The sequence below is a fragment of the Natator depressus genome, chromosome 23 (assembly GCF_965152275.1).
Source record: "Natator depressus isolate rNatDep1 chromosome 23, rNatDep2.hap1, whole genome shotgun sequence".
In the NCBI taxonomy this organism is placed as follows: Eukaryota; Metazoa; Chordata; order Testudines; family Cheloniidae; genus Natator; species Natator depressus.
In genome coordinates this window covers 7,172,318-7,199,521 of record NC_134256.1, presented here as the reverse complement: position 1 = coordinate 7,199,521, position 27,204 = coordinate 7,172,318, and the positions used below count along the sequence as shown (strand labels likewise).

General features: G+C 42.9%; 1 protein-coding gene across 1 annotated transcript in view; it reads left to right on the top strand.

Annotated features, from left to right (window-relative positions):
• The first annotated feature begins 10,442 nt into the window (after positions 1-10,442).
• Positions 10,443-27,204, top strand: part of PPP1R37 (protein phosphatase 1 regulatory subunit 37) — a 157,671-nt gene continuing 140,909 nt past the window's right edge. The window contains exon 1 of the mRNA XM_074937342.1: positions 10,443-11,268. Within this exon, the coding sequence (XP_074793443.1) occupies positions 10,446-11,268 (823 nt within the window). The 5' untranslated portion in view covers positions 10,443-10,445. The remainder of the gene's footprint in view (positions 11,269-27,204) is intronic.

The following is a 27,204-nucleotide window of genomic DNA, read 5'->3' as shown; positions in this document are numbered from 1 at the left end:
AAACTTTTATATTAGGATTATATTTACCCCTTTTGATTGATTACACCATTATGCATATTCTATACATATTTTTATTTTGAAAATATATTTTTTGCAGTAATTTGTTGCTACAAGTTTTTTTAAGTTGCAGTTTTTAGGGGGGGGAGGAAGGGGCCATGACCCAGGGCTCGCTTCTGTAGCTGGGAAAGGAAGGGAGGAGGAGAGAACACTTCTTTACCCAAAAGGTATTTTTTAGATTTTTTACATTTTTTAATGCAGCTGCAACACTTATTAACTTTTAACAAGGAGAAGGGAAGGGAAAGGGGTAACATTATATTTATTAAGTAAAGGAATACTGTGTGCCTGTGCCTACTTCCTGATACCATGCCAGCACACGGGTGGTTTTCCATGTCTTTACTTAACCCTTACATATTTTAACACTCCCCCACTCTTTTTAAAGAAGGGCCCAGGCTCCCTTCCTTTTTGCACACTGAATGGCAGGGCATTCAGGCTGGAGGCCCTGGCTCGAGTTAGCCGGTCCACTGGTTATGCTATGAGGAGAGAGAGAAGGCAGGTCATAAAAGGGGTAAGCCGCTGAATTTACAAATACAGCTTTTGGGGAGAGGCTAAGGCAGCGCATAATTTTAAACACCCCATAAACATAATTAATAACATTTTTACAACAGGAGTAATACCACCAAGAAAACGAACGAGTGTCCATTAGGCCTGTCCAAAGGGCATTGGCTACATTAGTCCAAGTACAATCAGCAGGCAGTTTAGTAGCCAGTTGGAAGGCATTCCAAGATTTTTAAGATTTGAGTCCAATATTTGGGCCACCCCCAGAAACACTGCTTCTTCTTCTTTGACAGGGTTAAAATTCTGTAACACCATTTTGGAGTGTATATTTTAAATGTGTCCAGTTGTTGGCAGTTGCAGCAAGCTGCCCCTACAGTGTTCATGTGCTCTTGTTCATATCATGAGTATATTGAATATTTACAGAGAAATGACGTATTGTCCAAACCAGCTTCACCACTTGGTATGGAATTGGGTAATGCACTGGTTCAATTGTCCACAGCAATGAGTGCCACAGATTCATTTATGCACTAAAGTTTCGATGGGAGCATGTAGATATGTGTAATTGTGCCAGATGCTGGTGCACTTGTAATTTTAAGTGTTATATTACAGAATTGTGCAGGATTTTTATCAGAACACTTTATACCCCATATACATTATACCTAACTGTTCATCCCTGGCACAGGTTACTGGGTTTGCTCCTTTATGGCCATTGGGGAGGGGCACATTTAAATATTTTTTTTGGACAATTACTTAATTGAATTATTGTTTATTTTACATTTTATTTTTTAGTGAGGTTTTTTTAATTATTTTTATAGGGCTTATGGGGAGCCCCTTAGTTGCTGTTTTATTTTACTGCAATTAGTATTCAGGTGCTAGCTCCCCTAGTTGAGCATTGTGCATTTTTATATATACTTTTGTTTTTTAAAAGTTAGCTTCTTAAAGGTATTTTTACCCATGTTACAAGGTTTCCTGTTTATTGAGTTAACTGCAGGTTTACCTTTGCCACCTTTTTTTTTTTTCATTGCAATTGCAGATAGTTGCTGTGCCCGTAGTTCATTGATTTGTTGTTGAAATTTTACATATTGGCTTATTAATTATTTAGTTAGTTACCCAACGGTTCCCCAAATTCCACTCACCCAACCCTGTAGTTCCTACTGCCCATAATTTCTTTTGCAGCAACAATGTTATGTGTATTCCCTTACCCACCAATTAAATTGTTGCTTTAACCCTTTTATGCATGTGCTGCAGTTGGGGTGTACGCAGTCCACCAACCATTCTGTGGGGTGCACCGCCCATCCATGTAATGGACTGAAAGGACACACTGACGAGCTCTGGTTGCACCCGTTTCCACAGTGGCTTCCACATATTCACCCATAAGGAAGTATTTCCAGTTCCAGGCTGTGGCCAGCTTAAATCATAGAATATCAGGGTTGGAAGGGAGCTCAGGAGGGCATCTAGTCCAAACCCCTGCTCAAAGCAGGACCAATCACCAATTTTTGCCCCAGATCCCTAAATGGCCCCCTCAAGGATTGAACTCACAACCCTGGGTTTAGTAGGCCAATGCTCAAACCACTGAGCTATTCCTCCCCCCGGGAGGAGGGATCCTTCCAGCTTGGCATTCATATTACCTGTAGGGTAACATTCTGCAAAGTGGTTACATTGTTATATTCCCAATGTTCCAGGGGAGACTTTATGCCCAGTCTGGTATGTACATAACTGCAAGCCTAAGGATTGTTCTTTATGGAGGTAACATTATGATTACACCTGGTAACACCACACCCCAACTGTGGAACCCCATAACCCAAACACCCCTGGAGACCAAAGGGTTATATGTTTTTGGGGCCCTCCGTGACAAACCACATGTCCAGATGACTGTGTTTCCCACTGTTATTTATTATGACATATTTTAAAGGAATACTATGCAATATTTTTTGATAAATTAGATTTTTTATTGGGATAGTATGTAGTGTATAAATTAAAGTGGAAATCCTAACATTGCTAAATTTTCATGGGGGATTAGTAGTAGTTTTTCCAGGGGTAAATCCTTAAAGTTCTTCTCTGCTTCATTACCACCACTTGGGGGTGTAACCGTTCACGCGTTTCCTTCTTTTGCTACTTTACATTGCGAGATCTGGGCAGGGTTTACAATAGTGACAATTGTAATTAGCAACGATCATTCCATTCCAGGCTAGGGAATTTTTGGTTTTCTTATTGTAGGTTCACCTGTAATATGCATGTAACAATATATCTATATATATTTTTAACCCCTATTTTGTGCCTTTTTATTTGCATGCAATAAACCCATTTCCATCCTTCATTTTTTGTTTTTAATAGCAGCAGGCTGGGCCCCAACCGGTTACAGACTAGGTAAGGAACCCTTTATTTAGGAACTGGGAATGGATGGTATTCTTGTTATACCAATAAAATAATAACCAGCAGGATCTTATTAAAAGGGAAAAGGCAAAATGCCACATTTATTGTGAATACAGAAAGAATCATAGTAAGCAGTTAGTTATAGCTATAACATTCCATTCAATTTCATATTTATTCACACACACACACACACACACACACACACAGGTTCTGCAAGGTTTTTATCATAGTTACCAGCCTTAGAGTTGCTCATGCCAAGCCACTGGCCAGGTGGCCTGGACATGAGGAGGGAGCAGGGCCTTGGCAGATGCTCATCTGATGCTCTTGGAAGTTGGTTTGCAGAATCAGACCCCAAAGTTCTCACTTTCTAGAGTCCATTTTTATAGGAATGTCTTCCTACGCCAGTCTATGGGAATTGCTTCTTCATGCTGTTGCTGAATCAATCAGCAGATAGCACATTCCTGATGGCTCCATGCTGCCAGATGTTATCTTGTTCTTTGGTTCTCCCATCCTTGAGGCTGTTGGGTGGATTCCAGTCTGCCCTCCGGGGGTCCTCTGGTTATTTCCACTCGACGCCTTCTTCAGCCAATGGACACTGGATTCTTAGGCTGGCACCTCCCTGATCATTCAGTTATTATCCACACCAAGCATCCATCCACATACATCCTCTATCTCTATTGTAATCACAATTGTTAACAAAGGGAGATGAATACAACAAAAGGGCGGGGAGTCTCTGGGTGCTGTTTCTATTGTTACAGAGTATTGCTTTGAGTCTGTCTCTGTATGAGTAAAAAGAAAAGGAGTACTTGTGGCACCTTAGAGACTAACCAATTTATTTGAGCATAAGTTTTTGAGCATAAATTGGTTAGTCTCTAAGGTGCCACAAGTACTCCTTTTCTTTTTGCGAATACAGACTAACACGGCTGTTACTCTGAAATCTGTATGAGCAGTTGTTACAAAGAATTGCTCTGAGAACAGACTCTGTCTTAGAATGTACTTACACAATTAGCAGCTTGCAAGTTTCACGCAGAAAGGGAGAGAAACAGCACCAAAAACCAAGAGACCTCTTAATTAGTAATACCCTGGAATTTAAACTATGGGGAATCAAACTCATTTGTGATTTTAATACAGAACTTCTTTTATATGATCCAACATGCTCCTGGAATGCGGTACATTACTTGATTCCCCCCATTGGGTAGAGTGCGCTTTTTAGGGAGGTTATACCATGCGCTAATTTTTGCTGCTATATGCATAATTTTTTTTGTGTACAATAATTTACCAAAATAACAGTAATAAGACAGGTTTCAGAGTAACAGCCGTGCTAGTCTGTATTCGCAAAAAGAAAAGGAGTACTTGTGGCACCTTAGAGACTAACCAATTTATTTGAGCATAAGCTTTCGTGAGCTACAGCTCACTTCATCGGATGCATACTGTGGAAAATATAGAAGATGTTTTTATACACACAAACCATGAAAAAATGGGTGTTTATCACCACAAACGGTTTTCTCTCCCCCCACCCTACTCTCCTGCTGGTAATAGCTTATCTAAAGTGATCACTCTCCTTACAATGTGTATGATAATCAAGGTAGGCCATTTCCAGCACAGAACATTCCAGGTTTTAGAATCATAGAATATCAGGGTTGGAAGGGACCTCAAGAGATCATTTAGTCCAACCCCCTGCTCAAAGCAGGACCAATCCCCAATTTTTGCCCCAGATCCCTAAATGGCCCCCTCAAGGAGGGGGCTCACAACCCTGGGTTTAGCAGGCCAATACTCAAACCACTGAGCTATCCCTCCGCCCCCCAACCCACTCTCCTGTTGGTAATAGCTTATCTAAAGTGATCACTCTCCTCACAATGTGTATGATAATCAAGGTGGGCCATTTCCAGCACAAATCCAGGGTTTAACAAGAATGTCTGAGGAACAGTGGGGGGTGGGGGGGGGGGTGGAGGAATAAACAAGGGGAAATATGTTACTTTTTATAATGACTCAACCATTCCCAGTCTCTATTCAAGCCTAAGTTAATTGTATCCAATTTGCAAATTAATTCCAATTCAGCAGTCTCTCGCTGGAGTCTGTTTTCGAAGTTTTTTTGTTGAAGGATAGTCACTTTGAGATCAGAAATCGAGTGACCAGAGAGATTGAAGTGTTCAACTGGTTTTTGAATGTTATAATTCTTGACATCTGATTTGTGTCCATTTATTCTTTTATGTAGAGACTGTCCAGTTTTCCCAATGTACATGGCAGAGGGGCATTTGCTGGCACATGATGGCATATATCACATTGGTGGATGTGCAGGTGAACGAGCCTTTGATAGTGTGGCTGATGTTATTAGGCCCTGTGATGGTGTCCCCTGAATAGATATGTGGGCACAGTTGGCAACGGGCTTTGTTGCAAGGATAGGTTCCTGGGTTAGTGGTTCTGTTGTGTGGTATGTGGTTGCTGGTGAGTATTCGCTTCAGGTTGGGGGGCTGTCTGGCTGCTGTCTTGATTATCATACACATTGTAAGGAGAGTGATCACTTTAGATAAGCTATTACCAGCAGGAGAGTGGGGGGGGGGGAAAAGAGAGAAAACCTTCTGTAGTGATAAACACCCATTTTTTCATGGTTTGTGTGTATAAAAACATCTTCTGTATTTCCCACAGTATGCATCCGATAAAGTGAGCTGTAGCTCACGAAAGCTTATGCTCAAATAAATTGGTTAGTCTCTAAGGTGCCACAAGTACTCCTTTTCTTTTTGGTAATAAGACAAACAGCACAAAACACACAACATAATTTTTGTTGTGACAGTAGACCCATGGCGTTCTGGGTTGTTCTTTCACTGGTGCTAGATTGCCCACACTATTTGAAAAAAAACAAAATAAATACCCCCCCCCTTTTTTTTTTATGATAACACAAATTTTTTTTGCTGACTGCAGGAAAACAGAAGAATTACCTTTATACTTTGTGTTTTATAGGCAGGCCAGGATTTTACCCTTAAAGGGAAAGGATGAATTATTCCACTATTCATTTTTGAAATTCATGAGGTTGTGTACCTCATTTTCCCCTTTTATACAAACACACCAGGTTTATTTATTAGTTGCAGCTCCTTTGTGCTGCCATTTATAGGCAGTCTTTTCCATCCCCTATTAGCTAGGTGATTTACATTTACATAAGTGCTGTCTAGCTAGCTTTTGGATTCAAAGCTATTAGCAGCTCAGAGGCTCGGTCTTAAAAGGGACAATTTATTACCAGAGTTTTGATTACTTTTTATTTTTAACTTTTGCTTTTAAAACACACAGCCATTAGAAAAAGAAACACAGCCTATTGTCAGGTTTCAGAGTAGCAGCCGTGTTAGTCTGTATTCGCAAAAAGAAAAGGAGTACTAGTGGCACCTTAGAGACTAACCAATTTATTTGAGTATAAGCTTTCGTGAGCTTCATGCATCTGATGGAGTGAGCTGTAGCTCACGAAAGCTTATGCTCAAATAAACTGGTTAGTCTCTAAGGTGCCACTAGTCCTCCTTTTCTTTTTACAGCCTATTGTGGCTCTTTTTGGAGCCTTAATAGGATTTTAAATACATAGCGTGTTTTGTTTGCGGTTTTTTTTACCCTTTTTATAATATGTACTGCACATATTTTTGGAAAAAGCACACCCCCTTTACAGTTTAACTTTACAACATTATATTAGCCACATTAACTTTTACACAAGGTGTAACTGCTTTCCCTGTGCCCACAGAGTTCTTATGCACCCCCACTAAAGCAGCAGTTTGATTACCCAAAGCCACCCCAAGGCTCAGTGTTTTTAACATTGCCCCCTTATACATTTTACCCCTTTTTTTTTTATAATAAAGGAGGTACACATTTATTTATTTTTTGGGGTGCAGTTTTTAGCTGCTATTTATTAAAATAAATTTAGAATTGTTTCCCATTATTTTAGTTCTGGCTGCCCCAGCCAGGAACATATTATCTGGTTCTTATTTTAAAATATAATATACTTTATAAAAAACATGGACGTACCCAAAGGGCTAAATGCTAAATACTGCAGCCACATTACACTATTTGCCCGTGTCTAGCACAAGGGTCTGTCAGTGTTGCAACTCTGAATGAGATTGAAATGGAATTTTAGTGGCACGGGTTTTTTTTTTTAATTTAAAAATAAATCCAAACCAGTTTATTTTAAACCTACAAACAGAATTTTATAAGCCATGAGTGCTGGTTTAGGTCCTTAAAACATTATATAAGAAGATTTACACACAATTTTTTTTTTTTTGCTTACCACACCTTGCACTGCTTTTATTATTTTTATATAATTGTATTTAGATTACATTTTTATTTTGTACAATTAAAGATAGTCAAGTTTTATGAGAAACCCCTTACATTTTTTCAGTGATTTTGATGAACTTGTTTAATAATATAGATCCGGGTATTGGGCTGATTGCTGCCTGCAGCAATTTTTTAAGAGACCGTTTCCGTGGGGAAAGGGCCCATTTCCCCTAAGAATAGCTGTAAAGGCTCCTGGGGACAAAAACATAGTGGTAGTAGTGGCCATTTGATCCGCTTGTATAATTGATTTAATTACCAGGGTTTCACCCAATGTGATGTACCAACTTGCACATATGTTTACATTTACATAACTGGGATTTTTAAATTACAAAACTTTTTTTTGTGTAACGCCATAACTGTTACTGTAACATTTTTACAACTACCAACCATTTTTTTTTTTTAAATTTGTAGTATCATATAAAGGCTACTTGTAACTTTTTGTTTACTTTAAATTACTTACCTGTGCATTTAATTCTTTAAAGTGGTATATTTTTCTTGTAACAGCTTAGCTACCAAGTACAATCCCTGCAACTCAGCTGCCTTACCCTGTGCTTCCTTTATGTTGGGATTGTTTAAAGAGGCAGTAAAACATTTGTTTCCATGGTCACCCGTTGACCTTTTACACACACACAGAGATGGGGACAGACAGATTCACAGACACACACAGAGATGGATTCTCTCTCACACACCCCATAGAGAGGGAGACACACGAAGGATTCTGACACACACACACAATGTCTGTGGGTCTCCCTCTGTGTGAGACACACACACAGATGGATTCTCTCCCAGACACACACACACACACAGAGAAGGGTTGTGAGAGAGACACACACAAAGAGGGAAACAGAGAGGGATTCTTTCTCTCACACACACACGGGGACACACAGATGCATTCTCTCTCACACACAGGGAGGGAGACACATACACAGATGGATTCTCTCTCACACACACAGATACATAGAGAATTGGATTCACACACAGGGGTTCACACATTCTCCCCCCCCCCTCCCCCCGCCACAGAGAGGGGAAGGCATACGAGAGAGACAGACACACGAGAGGGGAGAGAGAGAGGCATGCAGTGATTCTCACATGAGAGAGGGAGAGACACACACACACACACACCAGCCATACACAACAGATACACAGCGTTTCACGGACACTGGCCACACACACAAGAGGGAGGGAGACAGAGCCATAGCAGCTATATACAACATACAGACAACAGCAAGAGATGCACGCAGGGATTCACATATCTTGGGGAGAGAGAGACACAGACACACACAACATACAGAGATTCACACACACATATACAAGACAGAGAGAGGGAGACACATGCAGGGATTCACACATACACTGGCCTCACAAGAGAGACATGCAGTGATTCGCAGAGACACACGCTAGCCACACACCACAGAGAGGGAGACACACAGCCATACTGCCTACATCCAACATACCCACACCAGAGAGAAAGACCAGGGAATTCACACACGAGAGAGAAAGACACACCCAGGCTATACACACACACACCACCCTGCAGACACACACAGACACCCCCCAGAGAGAGACAGAGACACACACCCAGGCTATACACACCACACACACCCCAGAGACAGAGAGACAGAGAGAGAGACACACACAGACCAGAGACACCCCCCCCCCCAGAGAGAGAGACACACACACACCCAGGCTATATACACGACACCCCCCAGACACACACCCCAGAGAGAGAGAGAGACACACACACACACACACAGGCTATATACACAACCCCCCCCAGACACACACCCCAGAGAGACAGAGACACACACCCAGGCTATATACACGACACCCCCCAGACACACACCCCAGAGAGAGAGAGAGAGAGAGAGAGAGACACACACACACCCCCACACACCCAGGCTCTATACACAACCCCCCCCAGACACACACCCCAGAGAGAGAGAGAGACACACACACACCCAGGCTATATACACGACACCCCCCAGACACACACCCCAGAGAGAGAGAGAGAGAGAGAGAGAGAGAGAGAGAGAGAGAGACACACACACACCCCCACACACCCAGGCTCTATACACAACCCCCCCCAGACACACACCCCAGAGAGAGAGAGAGACACACACACACCCAGGCTATATACACAACCCCCCCAGACACACACCCCAGAGACAGAGAGAGAGAGACACACACACACACACACACACACACACAGAGGCTATATACACAACACCCCCCCCCCCCCCCAGAGACAGAGACACACACCCAGGCTATACACACCACACACACCCCAGAGAGAGACACACACACCCAGGCTCTATACACAACACCCCCCAGACACACACACCGGCTCTATATAACACCCCCCCACCCGACATTCGCGTCCCCGCTGGGCGCGAGCTGGGGAGGGCGGAGCCTCATGACGCGCCGCGGGACAGTGAGCTACGCAGCAGGGGAACTCGCCTCGGTCCCGCCCAGCGAGTGAATTTAAAGGGCCAGCAGCCCGCGTGGGGCGGGTCAGGGAAATGCCGGGAGTATCACGTGAGGCTGGGTACTGGCTGCACTCTGTTTATTAGTAGCAGCAGATTCGCCCTGTCCGCGATCTCCAGCGGAGACCAGCGATAGCCGCGTGGGTTGCTGTTGTAGGGGGCGCTCAGCTCCCCCCCCCCTGAACGCGGCTCCATCCTGGGGTCTCTGCGTTGAAAGTGCTGCGCCGAAGCGGCAGACATCTTCTCCAGGCCACGGCGGCCGCCGCCGTGTGTGTATAAGGAATTCCAGCCGCTGATTCGCCATAAGGCGGAGCAGTCCCCGGAGCGTCCCGCGGCGGCAGGCTGGCTCTGTGAGCAAGCCAGGGCCGCAGGAGCCCGTCCGAGGTGCCGCGTGGGGTGGAAGCAGCGCCTCGGGCCCAAGTCCTTGGAGAAAGTGCTGCCGCGGATGGGCAGGTCGCTGGCGCACTCGGCTGGCGGCGGCGGCTTCTCCCGGGTCCGCACCAGTCACGGGCTGCGCTCGGCGGGGGCGGCGGCGGCGGCTTTCCGGGGCGCGGCCTGCTCTGCACCCGCTGCCGGCCGAGCCCAGCCGCGGCCCCTCAGCCCGGCCGGGGAGACCTCGCCGGCCGCTTTGGCGCTGCCGGGTCTCGGCGCGCAGGGCGGGAGCGGCCCGGGCCCAGAGCGGCTGTGCGGGGGAGGGGGCGCCCCGGGAGTAATGCCTCCTGGGCCCGCATGAGGAGGGGAGAGGGAGAGGGAGCGAGAGCCCCTGGGCCCCGCGCACGCCCTGCCTGCCCCGCCAGTGCAGCCATGGAGTGTGTGCAGGTCCCCCCCAGGCAGCCGGGGAGTGCCGCTGAGCGGGACCGGCGGCGGCTGCTGCTGCTGCCGCCCCCGGGGCCGCCGAAGGAAGAGGAGACACTGGGCGGCTTTGAGCCCTGGGCCGCCTCGCAGGCGGGAGAGGATGCTGCGGGAGGCCACTTGGGGGTGAAACTCCAGGAAAGTTTGGGCATGGCTCTCCTCTCCCATCTGGATGCCGAGATCCTCCCCTCAAAACCCAGCTCACCGGCTTCAGGAAACGCTCCCAGCGGGGAAACGGTGGACCATGCAACTGTGCCCTCTGCAAAGAGGGACTTGAAGGAGCCCGAGGGCTTAGATCTGGGAGAGGAGAGGTTGCAGGGGAAAGAGACTTCTTTGGTCGTGAGCCATCCACTTCAGGAAGCATTGTCAGCGAATGAGGATGCCTCTGGTAACCCTCACTTGGCTGCAGAGAGGAGAAACTTGCCAGAGATGGCAGCTGCCGCCAGAGGATGTCCCGGGAGAAATGAAAAATCTCTGCTGCAGGCCCCTCTTTCCCCCTCACAGGAAAAGTTGGCATCTCCGCCTTCCAATAACTGTTCTTTGGACTCAGAAGCCCCCAGTCCAGGGGGTGATCAACAAGTGGAGGCTTCTCCACCTTCTGAAGATGGAAAACTCAAGCATGGGGCAAAGCGGGTAACATTTCCCTCGGATGAGGACATAGTGTCTGGATCTCTGGAGCCTAAAGATCCTTGGAGACATGGTAAACTTTTTAAATGCTTTACAATTAACTTTGCTCTTCTCCTGGGGCTGGAAATTGTATATCATGTGAATAATCCTGTTAACTTCACTGAAGGTCTATTCACATGTTAAAGATTTTGCAGAGTTGTTCCCAAACAGGACACACTCTCTTTTTGACATTTGTGGTATAACAGGATACTCAAAGATTACTTTTCTATGAAATGTTTAAATATTAAGCATATTTAAACAAAACTATGCAGTTTGTTTCAATTCTTAAAAATATATGCATCTGGTACTTTGTACACATGAACTTTATAAAAATTACAAACAATAATTAGGATCCAATGGCAAGAACTGAGTGCTAACCTGATATTTATTAGTTATATGCAAACCTTTTAACATTCCTGAACATTCAGCACTGTTTTTAAGCACTTTTCTGATCCAGGTAGGATTGAAGCCTTGAAGTAATATAACCCCATGTCTGCAGCACACCTTTTTCGCATTGTGGAGCTGTAGAAATGATACACCATTTTTAGCAGACCCCATGTTATTTTTCTCCATTTTTTTGCATCACTGACTTATGAAACAAGCAAATATGTCCTCCCTGTAAAGAAACTAGTGATTTCTCCACTTTGTAATGCTATGATAAATAATTACAAAGAGATTGCAGCTGTTATTTAATGCAAATATGTTTATTTGACAGTAACTGCTAATATCTTTAAACAATTTTCAGAAATAATGACTATTAGTAATGCAAACCCAAAGTTCACCTTATAGTGTATATTAAATTTGTATTTTCAGTGCATTTGTCATATTTATCAACCAGATTTTACTTAGTGTTTGCTTTCTGCTTTTACCCAGGTTAATGGAATTCCAAAGTGGCTAAAATAGAATTGCTTCACATATTATTTTCTGGAAATGGATTTTGGGTGTAGCTTTTTGAAGCAGGGATTCAGTTTTTGACAGGATTCTGGTATCTAGTTGCTGAAGTAAAGAATGGTGTGTTCAGTGTCTTAAAAATGACATTTCAAATCAGTGCAAAGGATATTGCATTCTATTATATTCATTAAACCTGGCCGCTGGCTGGTACTCCTGAAGCTCAAGACATAGAGTAACTTTTTCTCAATGGAAATAAGGTTCATTTGTTTTTAATGTGGTATGTGAGAGGTGTGTCATTGTCTAGAGACTGTCTCTACCCATTGTGCTCAAAGTGATAAGTGCACAAAGGGCTAATTCTGTCAGCATTTCTGACTAATGAAACAGTTGGAGTCTTATAGTAATCTCTGGACTTCATAAAGTTCAACTACCATACATCTTAATGAACATATTGGGCATTTTAGAGCAGTTAAAGATGTGGGTTTGTATGTGTGGTGAGGGCATGACAGAAAGAGGTGTGGGTCATCCAGTATAGTGATGGTACTGAAAGTATCAGGTCAAATTAATCTCTGAATTTGGTCATTGTTCTTAATGGTTTGTATCCTTGTAATTACTTCTCTAATAAATTTACTGAATACACAAAAAGTTGTTGTATATACATGGGAGGAAGAAATATTTAAGACTTCAGTCTTCCCTCTTCTTTATATAGCTAAATGTTTTAGTTTTAGTATAACTCATCTTTTGAAAATTGAGTCTAACCTTTGGCAAGAGTGGTGATAGGCTTCGCTTCGGGCATAAGAAAATCTGAAGCTCTCGTGTAAATCTGATAGGATTTTTGGAATGTAAATGGATCAGTTTGCTTTGTAGTAACAGGCTGACATTTACATTTAAAATATTTTAATGTATACTGCAGTTATTGTAGCAATGTGTGTAAAGTAATGCACTTGTTGAACAGAATGTTACCAGTGAGCTAAATAAGTTTTTAAATGTTTTACTTGTAATGGCTTTATCACATGGAATTGTGTTAGGATAAGGCACATTCTAGTCTCCTAAGGCTTTGGTCCTACTAACTTCTGTAGCTGACTTGTTGTGCTTGGCAAAACTGAACACAGGAAATTGATTGTGTTTAATTGAACCTCCTTGAAGACAGAGCACACAATGAATGTGTGGACAGGACCCTTGTACAACTGGGTTGCTTCACTCCAGAGAAATGACATACAAGTGTGAATGAGCCTCAGTACTTCTAATTATACATCTATTATACAATAGGGGTGCATGGTTTATAGGTCATATTGGCTACTAATTATGTGATGGATTTTACTAGGCAGCTTGATTTAACGCGGTTGAATTTAGTTCAACCTTGTTAACAATCAATGCTTCAAATGGTTCTAAATCCACATGCATATTCAAATTATCTTGAAATCTGCTGTACCTCATCAGGGCCTGAGGGTAGGGTTAGTGGGCTCATTTGGTTCAGGGGTTCCATTCAGACACTCCTCTGCCCCCAACACTGGAGCCTGGACCATGGGACTAGTGTGCACCAAACCGATTTATTAGCGGTTCTGTCTGGTTCTATAAATTGGCACACATCAGGGTCTGTGGCAGGGGTGGGCAAACTTTTTGGCCCAAAGGCCACATCGGGGTTGCAAAACTGTACGGAGGTCTAGGTAGGGAAGGCTGTGCCCCCGCAAATTGCTTGGCCTCTGCCCCCTCCCACTTCCTGACCGCCCCCCTCAGAACCCCTGACCCATCCAACACCCCTGATCCTTGTCCCCTTCCTGCTTCCTCCTGGGACCCCCGCCCCTAACTGAACCCTGGTACCCCACCCCCTATCCAACCCCCCCCAGTCCCTTTCCCCTGACTGCCCTGACCCCTGTCCACACCCCCACCCCCTGATAGGCATGGGAGGCCCTGGGACTCCCATGCCTATCCAACTGCCCCTTTTCCCTGTCACCTGATTGTCCATCCCCCACAGAACCTCCACTCCATCCAACCCCCCCTGCTCCCTGTACCCTGACTGGACAGGCCCCCGGGACTCCCACGCCTGTCCAACCTCCCCTGCTCCCTGTCCCCTGCCCCTGCCCCGAACCTCCGCCCCATCCAGCCGTCCCCTGACTGCCCCATGGGACCCGGCAGGAGCGGCGGGCCAGAGTGCGGGTGGCGCAGCAAGCTGAGGCTGGGGGACAGCAGGGGAGGGGCCTGGGGCTAGCCTCACTGGCTGGGAGCTCAAGGGCTGGGTAGGACAGTCCCACGGGCCCCAGTTTGCCCACCTCTAGTCTATGGGCTACATGTACCTAGGTAGGGAAGAGATTTTTGGTACAGTCCTTCCCTTGTCAGGTTTCCAAGAATGATTGCTGTGCGCATGAATACTCTCTGATGTGATTCTATTTGGGCTAAAAGGCTTTAAAGGAAGTTCTTTTACAAGTTTTGCCCCAAGAGCTGAGCTTTTATTTTGAAAAGCTGATTTTTTAGATTTTTTTGTTTTAGTGCTCTAAAATTGACATGCCTGCTCATATTGTTTTGAAAATGGCTATGCCTCATCAGGGTGAGTCACTCTTAACTCTGCATTAATGAAGTTTTTTGGCAGTAAGTTGTATAAACACTGCTCCTGGTAGTGTCAGCAACATAAGCCCTAAAGCTAGATCTCTAACAGAAATGACACACATGAAGAGTTTGGGGAAGACAAAGATAAACAAAAGGAATGGGATGAAGACCTGGGCCAGTTTCTTGTGGAAAGCTTTTTTTTTTTTTTTTTGGTACCTTGTTTGTCAGCTTCCCTTTCAGTTACATTTTGACTTTTTAAATCTGTGGAAACTATAGGAAAACTGATGGGACAATGTGGGGTGTTTTTCTTAAAGAATTTGCTCTAACAATATATGGAAACACTAACATAATTGTGTTTGGTTTTTTGATTGAGTAATTTCTAAGTCGACTTGCTCATCTAATTTCTAATTTTTCCTTAATATTTAAGTCTTCCTTTCCCGTTTCTTTATATCCCAATTTCCATTACTCAAGAAATGGGTGCTTTAAGCACTGACAATTTATAATCCCCCAAGAATGACTTCTTTGAGGACCAACCCTTCCCTCCTCCATAAAATTTGATAGCTAATGTAATTACTTTAAAATGTTTACTTAGGCTTGTGGAATCGGATAGATCCATCCACCATGTATAAACCATGTGAGCTAGGTTTGGGGTGAACAGAAGCAAACCTGCTATTTCAGTCTAGGGCAGCCAAATATTAGCGGGGAGGGATAGCTCAGTGGTTTGGGCATTGGCCTGCTAAACCCAGGGTTGTGAGTTCAATCCTTGAGGGGGCCATTTAGGGATCTGGGGCAAAAATTGGGGCTTGGTCCTGCTTTGAGCAGGGGGTTGGACTCCTGAGGTCCTTTCTAACCCTGATATTCTATTAATCTGTTCTGTGATTCTAGGTGTTTCTGCTAAAATGATTAATAGTGAAATAGGGTGGATTTGATTTAAATCAATTTGATTTAAAATCACTAGTCAGGAAGACTTGGTTTAATCATGGATTTCTACATAAAAGTGCATTCTTGTTGGTTGTTATAACCTTAATACATAGTCTTTACAACTCAGAGATGTAAGTTTCATTTTTAAAAGGTACATACAATACATTCTTAAAGTGATTTGTTTTGAAAACTTTTCAGATTAGTTTTACAGCTATATCAGAAAATAAATGAATGATTGGTTTTTTTTCATTTACCAAAGGTAATTGAAGCAGTTCATCTCCCAATGACTTCATAAATATCTATCTCCAATTCAACAGGTTAATCATTAATATTTGGAGGATTTTCTTTCCATGCTGTATTAGGAGGAGACGATCACCAGACAGACATTTAAATTGTTTTGTTTAACTAAAACAACAACGTTATGTATTCTGTTTTTTTTTTCTTCAACAGCAAACACACATTTTAACAAAACAAGCATATGCATTTTTGAATTTAAACATTCAAGTTTTTTACAATCAGGTTTGTTTTTGTTACAATTGTTTTAAACTAAAATATATAAATAGTTGATTTAATTTGTTGGGTTTTTTAAAAAATGTCAGCCAGGTCAGCGTGGGAAACTTAAAATATTGGCTTCTGCAGCTAACTCAGTCATCTTCACCTTCATTTTCCTGTTTGTTAATAATCTGGAAAAGAAAAACAAGCTTTCCTGCTTTTTCAGGTCCCAAATGATTTCTCAATTTGGAATGAATTAGTCCAAAGGAAGAAAATATTCTTTCTATACTGGCAGAAGAAGCTACTGCTGTTAAGTGAGATTGTCACTTCAACAGTCTCTGAATCCAAGTGCTTAAGTGACTTCCACCAGTTCACTGGTGTGACTTTCTTTAAAACATCATCATGAAACATATCTTTCTTGAATGGTTCTTATTCCCAAACTGGGTCTCTTTTACGGACTGCTGCTTTTTATAGGTTTTCCCTTCTAGTGAGAGAATGGTATGGTAGATCTCAAATCAATGAAGGCTACACTCAGACCTCAAGACTTCTGGAATATGCTGCTCAAACAGTTTCCCTTTTGTTTCTACTGTCTGTCCCTTGCTTCTCACATTTATCTCCAGACTTCTTCTCCTTGTCCAGATCTATTCCGCCCCTAACAATCTTCTATTCATTGAACTTTTTGAAACTTTGCACTTTTAGAGAGAGGTAAGGGATTGACTCTGTGTACACAAAATTGCAGAGGGACAATAGGGTTGAGGTCTGTTATTTCTCACCTATATATTTATTTTAAAACATTTTTGCTGTTAACAGGCATGTTACCTCTGGAGACACAAATCCACAGTTTGAGAACTGCAAAACTAAGCATCTCTGATGGTATCTTCTAGACTGAGCACTGAGTCCCATTAGGTAGATAGAAATATTAACCTAAATAATCTATATAGAAGCCCCTGGAACCCCATAAGATTGGGTCCCTAATCCATGAACTATTGGAACTCATTTACAAAACTTTTCTTAAACATTACACAAATATATTGTCTCATACTATAGAATTAGAATTTATAATCCCTATTCCATGATGAGATATCTTTGGGCTATAATGTACCTTAATTAAAACTGTCTTTAGATACGTTTTTTTCCTCAAAGTATTTTATCAAAAAAACAGATTTTTTTTAAAATCGGATTTTTTTGATAAAATGCTTTGAGGAAAAAATGTATCTAAAGACAGTTTTATTTTTATCCACCCTGGAAATAGTAATGTCAGTGGTTCAAGTTGTCAACAGAAGACTTCAATATGAATTCCCTACTGAACTTGGGCAATTCGCGTCTTGGAACTATTGTCCATTTCCCCATGAGTAAGACTTGCCGCACCAAAAAGTTACAAATTCTGCACACAATATTTTAAAATTCTACATATTCTTCTGTAAAAATAACAGAATATAATCACACAAATTTGGGATGTAAAATGTTAACTGGTTAACCGATAAGCATCCTTGTTATCGGTAAGGTATTCCTGTTGATGTTTAACCTGAGCTGCGAGACTCTGCCACTGGCCCTGCCCCCGGGGTCCCTGCGCAGGGCGGCAGCAGAGCCGTGCGGGGCCGGCAGTGAGCGGAGTACCTGGGCACAGGGCTGGCAGCTGGCATCCAGGGTGTGGGGTGGAAGTGGAGCCTAATGGTTAAACGTTTAACCAGTAGACTCTTAGTAGTTTAAACGTTTACTTTTTTAAAATGCTATTTACATCCCTAACACCAGTTTCAATTTTTTTGGTAATTTATTTCAAAATATCTGTCAGCAAGTATGTCTGTAACAATACAGATGACAACAAAAATTCAGGAAATGTTTTTGACAAATAGATTCCTTTCTAGGCATATTAATACAGAACTCTGAGTAATAATTCATTTAAACTACAATACAGAACTGTATTTCCCGCATCCCCCAGAAGCAATGCAAAGGCTTGGGGGAGTCAGGGGTAATGGAGTAGCTGCAGGAGAGGGAAGTAATTGCTGGAAAGGAGTCTGGGTGTGAACTTGGAGGGTTGTTGAGTATGGGTGGGGAAAAGTATGGAACAGGTTTTTTTGGGGGGGATAGGAAAGGATTGTTAGGGAGCTTCCCCCATGCAGACTCTGGCTGACCTCTAGCGTCTCCCATTCAGTCAATCCCATGTGTTCCTGCACCCCCATGTGTCCTTGCAGCTCCTTCCCCATATGTCTGTGCCCCCAATCAGCCACCCCCTGTGGCCCTGCGCCTCCATTCCCATTCAGCCCCTACCCCGGTCTGTCCTCCCCCGCTAGCCTTTATGAGCCCCTGTCTGTGGCCCCCTTCTCCCCTCTCCCCCAACAGTCCCATACTGTATCCCCTGTCTCCTGACCTGGCCTGACAGGCATTGTGAAGAAGGCACTGCAGGTTCTTTTTCTTCCTTAGCTGGCAGGACAGTGTTCTGTTCAAGTGCCACAGCGGTCTATGGTGGGCAAAAGCAGAGCTGCAGAACTTTCCAGCGGAAGCTATTTTCTGTGAAAAAATTAAATATGAACGGCACATTAATTATGCATGTGTGCAGTGGCGCAGAATTCCCACAGGAGCAAAGTCTGCAGAGAAACAATACAGCACCAAGGTCACGTTCAGATGGTTCTTTGTAACCATTGGGATAACTATTTAATTCTTTAGATGAATTTCTAAATTCTGTGGGGAATTCTGTGGTAAAATCTTAATCTGAAGCATGGTGCATATTTCCCAAGACATTTAAGGAGACTTTCCTTTTTAAACAGTTCACTACGCTAGAGTTCCTTTTTTTAAACATCTTTCATACTGATGTATCAGAAGGTCAGTTTCTTTTAGTGACTTATTATGTGCTTGTGGCACCTTAGAGACTAACAAATTATTAAAGCATAAGCTTTCGTGAGCTACAGCTCACTTCATCTCTAAGGTGCCACAAGCACTCCTTTTCTTTTTATGGATACAGACTATCATGGCCGCTTCTCTGAAACTTGTTATGTACTGATAATGTAGTGGCTTTGTAGGTGAATCTAGAGTCCATAACTAGAGACCTTGTTTTCTGATTCCCAGGGGTTTGTAGCATATCTTATTGAGTTGGTTCTTTTCTGCAAAACAGAACTTTTAATTTGTTTTTATACATGGAAATTATGTAACTAAAATGTGTCCATGCAGTGTATTTTAAAAATTGCGTACAGATTCCAAAATTTCATTCTCTAAAATCGTCTTGGCTGTAGTAAAATTAGACTTTTGGGGAGCAAAAGTAATCTTATTCAAACAAAATAAATGTTATGCACAACATATCTTGTCTGCCAAAGCTCTTCTAGGTACCGCTCATATCTTTGTAGGGAAATAAGAAGAGATTCCTTGAAGACCAGATCTTCTCAGATTCAGCATATCTCATTGTTCTCTGATCTTCTTGGCAGACAGCATGTCAAGAACAGAGCCTCTAGTCTCAAGTGTCTCATGTCACCCTTTCTCACTTAGCAGCCTTTGTGTACTTTTCATGTTTCTCTGTTTATTTTACTAACTCCCCGCCCCTCAAAGAGCTGTGCCCTGGTGTTTTTTGTAGACAGAGATGCACTGCTTGTCTCATGCCATATCTATGATATGCTTTCAAAAGTCCTTCATCATAATAATTAACTTGGCTAAATGGTTCAGGTTCCTGTTTTTCTGTATACATTGCATGTTTTTTCCAGATGAGCTCTCCCCCATTCCATCTGCTCACTGTTCTAACCTAAGAATCATGCTTTTGCAGGTTAATTGTCCTGCCTGGAAGTGTTTAACCTAAAATCCAGCTCGCAGCCTACCTTATGTTTGAGTTTAAAAAGAGAGAGGTCTCATAAGAAATCACTTTCTTAACACTAATTCTGGTCTATATGAACAGTCAGATTGATCCTCATCTTTGAGCTCCTCCTTTCAAAAACTAACTTTGAGTGGCTTAACTCAGTGGCTCTCAACCTTTCCAGACTACTGTACCCCTTTCAGGAGTCTGATTTGTCTTGTGTACCCCAGGTTTCACCTCACACAAACATGACTTGCTTACAAAACCAGACCTAAAAATATGTGTCACAGCACACTGTTACTGAAAAATGACTTTGCTAGTGCCTTTTATGTAGCCTGTTATAAAACTAGGCAAATATCTAGATGAGCTGATGTACCCCTGATTGAGAACCACTGGCTTAACTGATCACAACTGCATCACATGTGGTAGCGAGGTGGGTTTTCATGTAGTTAAGAGGCCTCCCGTTTTCTAGTTTGTATTAAAATATTCTAAATTCTGCAGCAAGGCTCCCTGGGAGGTATAGCACTATGGTGCCATAGAATGGAAGTCTGAGGTAGCATTTAAATTAAAAAAACAAACTAACAAGCCTTTATTTTCCTACTGAATTCAAAATATAGTCAGCGTAATAAACCTCTCTTTTAAATCATTTTTATGCTATCACAGGAATCTTCTTTCAAAGTTTGTGGACACTTTCCTGTAAACTTGGAACTTTTTGGTAAGTTAGGGGGGAGGGGTTTGACACCCAGAAAGGGGTGGAAGTTTTGGAATTGTAGAATAAACACATTAGCTTGTGTTTTTTTTTTTTTTTTTTTTTATTGATTATCTCACTGTTTTTCTAACTCTGGCATCTAGAGTCCTGTCATTATGTTTCAGAGTAAACACAGATTTTTCTATATTCTGTGAATTGGATGGGGATTGCCTGTAGCCACCTTAATTGATTTTTCACTAAATTTTTCATACGTTTGAATTTTATCAGAGCACGGTTTAACAATACTTAATTAACACCTTAGAAAATTAGTAGAAAAAAGGAAAATAAGTGAAAATACAGAGACCTAGAAAGTGAGGGAATTAGAATGGGACGGGGAGGAAATCAAAGGAAGACAAATTAGCTTGCATACTATGGATTTACAGAAAGATGTGATTAGAGGGCTTTTATGGTGAAAATAGACAGTTTTTAATGTATTAAAGGCTTGGGGGAGTCAGGGGCATCTTCCAGGAGCAGGAGAGCAAGCCCGAATTGTTCAGAGAGAGGATGGCGTTTTTTCCCCACTATGAGGGTAGATGTTAATCTTGCTCTCTTTTAGCAAGGAGGATGTGGCTCTTTTCTAATGCCTCAGTCAGATTATTTTGTGTAAATCAGGAGTGGTGAAGATACTTTTTGGGAGAGGAGGATATGAGAAGGGGTTATCCTCATTCAGGAAGCAATAGTAAACTTCAGCAGAGGGCAATGGAGTAGTTAAATGATTCTGAGGTGAAAGGAGCTATCATGAGACAGCACCAAAGGATATGTGATAAATTGGTGATCCTGTCTACTAGCTGGTGTTCTCTGTAATCTGTTCGTTTTTTTTGTTTGTTTGTTTTGGGTTTGATAGAAGTGGAGCACACTATATGCTGCACCACTTAGTTTCCAAGCTTCATCCCCAGGACAGTTCCAAGCTATTAATTACATTATCCTGTGTAGGAGGGAGGAGGAATAGAAGACTCATAACAGTGGTCAGCTATGGCTGAATGGCTTGTGTGGGCATCCACGTACTTGGGAGGTACATTGCCTGAGTGAGGAGATAATGGGTTCAAGGGATGCTCACATTATTTATTCCATAGGATCCCTGCCTCACTTAAAATATGGGGTGGGGGGTGGACAGTGCTTAGAATGAAGGAATCTGTTTGTAGGATCCTGTTTCTTCTGTTACAAAGTTGGAAAGTATGGAGAATGAGATAGTGGAATGTAGGAAGGAGAATTATTTCCTTGTTGTCCCCCCACTTGCATCATTCTTCTGTCTTTTACTTTGTCAACTTCTTGAGGCAGAGACTGTCTTATATGTTCGATCAGCGTCTGGCACAATGGGGTGCTGGTCTGTTACTAGGGTACCTGTGCATTATTGCAATACAAATAATAAAGAATGGTTTAGTCAGTTGAATGCCATCCTGGAGAACTGAATTCTATCCCTGCCTCTGCCACAGTGTTCCTGTTTGGTGCTGGGCAAATCACTTAGATCAGTTTTTTCTCAGGTGGTCAATTGAATGTATACTCATTTTGTGACCTTTGGGCCCGATTTTGTGTGTGTGTAAGGACTGAGCGTGCACAGCTGTAACTGAATTTGATGGGAACTGTTGATGCTCAGCACCTTTGGCAGTAAGGCAGTGTGGTCTGGAGGAATAAGCATATGGGGTGGGAATCGGACATTAGACTATAGACATTAGTTAATCCTCACAACACCCCTGTGTATGTGTTACTACCCCATTTTACAGATGTGGAAACCTACAGAAAGACTGGTTTTCCACAGGCCACTAGTTGAGTTAACAGCAAAAGTAGATTTCAGACTCAGGGACTCCTGATTCCCACCCTGTATGCTTGTGCTTATCCTCAAACGATGAGGATAAAAAGAAATTTTACAACTGTTTCAGAACAACATCGGTCCTGTGAATTGAATGAGGAAGGGGGTACTGTGGGAAAAAATGTGATAATGTAATTAAAGACTTTATCATAATGTGTACGCATCCAGAACAGAATTAAGACTGCACAAGCAACTTAAATTCTGGCATTTCCTAATTCTTGAGTGTTGGACTTTAACTGATGTTAAGTTTTTAGATTTCATGATTGGACACACTTCTAGTTATATACAACTTTTCTACTTTGGTAGGTTTATTTTCCTGTTTTCTGTAATTAAGTATTCTCTAAATTCATATATTTGACACTCAGGTGTATGGGTAATTGAAGTCTGAGTGCCCTATCCTGTGTATGATAGTGAGTCCACAAAAAGATGATCTGTTAGTTGACTTGGGGACACAGTTTCAGTTGATAAACTGCAGTTATAATTACTAAATCCCATCCTGTCAATTAATGTAACTTTTCATGCATTTTGATTTTTCTCTTCATCACACTTGTGCATAGACTAGTTTGGATAAAAAATTACTCTTAAATTAATTTTTGATTTAAATTGGCTTGGTTTTTTATTTACATGCTACTAGTTCTTTACTCTGTTTGTAGTCTTAAGTTGCTAATGTGGATGCCTTGCAATTGTTTAATTTCTTAATTGTTAGTAGAATTTCAGTTCTTTGCAGATCATAAGGACCATAGGGACCATTTATGATCCTCTATTTCAGGGGTGGGCAAACTTTTTGGCCTGAGGGCCACATTGGGGTTGCGAAACGGTATGGAGGGCCGGGTAGGGAAGGGTGTGCCTCCCCAAACAGCCTGTCCTCCGCTCCCTATCCGCCCCTCACACTTCCCAACCCCCCCTTCTCCTTGTCCCCTGACCGCCCCCTCCTGAGGCCCCCTGCCCCTAACTGCCCCCCCTGGGACCCCACACCCTATCCAACTCCCCCCCGCCCCCAGACAGGCCCCCCGGGACTCCCATGCCTATCCAACCCCCCTGCCTCCTGTCCCCTGACTGCCCCCTGGGACCTCCATCCATGACTGCCCCCTGGGACCCAACCCCCTGTCTCCTGACCCCCTCCGCCCCATCCAACTGCTCTCTGTCCTGACTGCCCCCCGGGACCTCCTGCCCCTTATCCAACACCCCCCCCCCTTACCCTTACCAGACCGCTCAGAGCGGCAGGACAGGCTTATTTGAAAGCCTGGGAGGTGGACGGGCGCAAGCCACGCTGCCTGCGCAGCAGCATGGCTGCAGGGGATGGGGGATAGCAGGGGAGGGGCTGGGGGCAGCCTCCCCGGCCGGGAGCTCAGAGGACGGGCAGGATGGTCCCGCGGTCCATTGTCCACCCCTGCTCTAGTTTGAGCTCCTGAATAATACAGGCCAGAGAACTTCCAAGTAATTTCCTGCATCAAGCCCATCATCATCTGTTTTGAGCTATAATATTTCTTTTAGAAAGAGAGATCCAGTCTTGGTCTGTATGACGGCTCATTTTTTTTTTTTCCACCCAAAGTGCTGTGATTTTGAAAAGGAGTAGATCAAATTTTACTGAGAGATTTTTGTCTAGTAGTAAGTTTCAAACTTAATGCTTGTTTATGCTGAAAGACAAGTCTTGGGGCCTCATTATCATCATTGCTGTGAGAGCAATACATAATTAACCAAATAACGCCTGTTATATGTTCAGCCAACTCCACCTTGGCCCTGTATTAGATATTTTCACCCTGTAAAGGCTCAGCTCATGGTCTGAGTACTCCTTAAGTTTCTCACTAAGACACTTTTCCAGATCTCAATTTTTTGTGGGTCTTTTCTGAAACCCCACAAACTTTCAACATCCAGAACTGGATGTAGTATTCCAGGAGTGTTCTCAGCAATGCTGTATGCAGAAGTAATGTTGCCTCCCTCCCTCTGGTCAATATTCTGTTTAAACACCAAACATGGGTCTATAGTCTTTTTACCTCAGCATTGCATTGAGAATTCATGTTCTGTTGGTTATCGATAGTGACCCTTAAGTCCTTTACAAAGTCATTGCTTTCCAAGGCATAATCTTCCATTCTTTAAGTATAGCTTGTGTTCCTAGACACATGTATGTCCTTGCATTTGACTGTATTATAGTGCATGTTGTCTGTCTGTGCCCAGCTTACCAAATGATGTGGATCACTCTATCAACAACCTGACTCCATCAGGTTCTGTCATCTACAAACTCTGTCAGCAATGACTTTTTCTTCCAGATTGTTGATTTAAAAAAAAAAATGGATAGTGTTGGGCAGTGAACTGATTTCTGCAGGACTCCACTCGAAATGCTGCCACTTGGGTGATATATCTCAGTATGTAATTGTTAATGGAGATCTCTCATCTTCTAATTGTGTTAAAATGTGGCATTGATTTTTTTTGTATGCTAATTTTTTTTTACTGAGACTATCACGTGGTACTGTCAGCACAGCTGCCTTTATCAACCAGACTTGTAATCATGTCAATTTAATATCAAATTCATTTGACAAGGCCTATTTTCAATGAAACCGTGTCGATTTGGCATTAATTATTTTGTCCTTTAATTCTTTATTGACCCAGTTTGGTATTGGCTAGTCTGTTATTTTGCTGGGATAGATGTCAAACTAAATTATAAAAAAAAGTTTCTTCTCTGTTCTTTCTCCCTGACAGACCTTGCCGACCTCTTTGGTTAAACCTGGAAATCCTCCTGTTTAAGTGGAGGTCTTCTAACCTAAACAATCTTTGAAACTCTGCTTGCTATACCATTAGCTGTTTGGTCTACAATATTGGTCTTCCTTCTTTGCACTTTGGCACTTTTTTTGAAGTTCAGTCCCTGCTGACTTGGACTAGAGGATACACTTTTATGGGGTACACATTTTAAAGCATTCTGATATGATGGAGATAATTCCCAGTAGAAGGATCTCCAAGAAGTTAGCTTGTCTCATTTGCACCCCATTATAGTTTTACTTTGTGTCCGATCTCATTCAATTTGTTATGCCTTCCTACATGGTTGTTACCACGGACGCAGTTAAGATTACACGATATTTTCCATTATAAGGCTGTGTGTTCAGTGGCTTATAACTTTGCCAGTCTTAAACTGTTGGAGCTGATTTTTTTGGAAAGCTTCGGCTAAAATGGTGGTTATTTCTCAGAATAGGGATGAGAAAAAATACATTTATTTTGTCTGTTTAAAAAAAAAAATTCTTAAACTGTTCGAGGTGCTTTAGTGTCTCCATAGGGGCATGGATCAGTGTTCATGTCACACTCCCTGATAGTACCTGGTCTGGGCCAGGGAAGCTAATGATCCAAATTTGGTGGTGAATCCTAGTCACATGCCACCTGAGGCACGTTGTGCATACACGAAGAAGAGTGTCTCCATGCTTTGGAGCAGGGACTTGACACTTGGCAGGGGGTTGTGCTTATGTCAGGGATGTGTCTTTCACATTCTCTGTGAAAACTTGGCCAATTTAAGAGGGTTAGTTTACACTAGTATTGCTACAGTAGTGCAGCTGTATCGATGTAGCTGTGCTGCTGTAACTCTGCTAGTGCAGTTGCTCTATGCCAGTTGGAGAGCTCTCCCGTCGCCATAATTACTCCACCTCCCTGAGTGGCGGTAGCTATGTCAGTGGGAGAGCTTCTCCTGCCGACAGAGCACTGTCCACACCAGCAATTAGGTTGGTGTAAATTACATCGCTCAGTGGGGTGGTTTTTCCACAACACTGAGTGACTTAAGTTATACCTAAGTAAGTGCTAGTGTGTACAGGCTACTCCTGGGGCAATTCTGCACCACTGCGCAATGCAGAATTTTGCAGAAATTAATGTGCGCATAGAATTTCTTTCCCGCACAGATACAGGCTGCAGTGCTGCTAGCCACCACTAGAGGATGGCCCTGGCAGAGCCCAGCTCGCGCACACAAGACATGGGAGGGGGGAGGAAGCTAGAAGGTTCCTGGCAGCTGCGCTTCCCAGCATGCCCTGAGGGAAGGGAAAGGTGATGTGCAGGAAACTCTGTGCAAGCCTGGGATCGAGCATCAGCCTGTTTATCCCTCTGGATCCCTGGGCTTGGGGGGCGGGGGGGGTGGGCTCTGGGGAAAGGGGTGGTGGATATCTTGGCGGGGGTGATCCTGCAGCTGGGCTCTCGGGAGGGTCAGGGGGTGCGGGTGTCTGGGCAAGGGGGGGGGGGCCGCGGCTAGGCTCTGGGGGTGGCGGGGGCAGAGAGACAGGACTGGGTTGTGATAGGGGTTTCTTTAACTCTCTACTCCTGGGGGAATTTTTGTTTGTCTGTATTGTTACAGACATACTTGCTGACAAGTAATTTGAAATAAATTACCAAAATAATTGAAACTGGCATGATTATGTAGTGTTATTTTGACAAATAAAATTTGTAGAGTTTTGCAGAATTTTAAAGTCATGTGTGCAGAATTCTTAATTTTTTTGGTGCAGAATGCCCCGAGGAGTACGAAGGCATAAGACTCGTTCATTAGGCAACCCTGACTCATTCCCAAAGCACAGTTGGTCCTGTTAAATTAATTAGGCAGGGGTCCTGTGGAAATAGTAGTTTGTGGTCTTGTTATTGAAGACTGTCTCATAATGCATATACTGAATTAAAATTTTATGGCAAATCTTAGTTCTGGTATTTCCTAATTTTTTTGAGCTCTTGATTCTGCATCCTTAATATTCTTTTAACAAGTGTTTATTTTAGGTAATTGATTATAAGTAAGGCTACGTTTTAGTGAAGGGTATTTTTAGTAAAAGTCCTGAACAGGTCA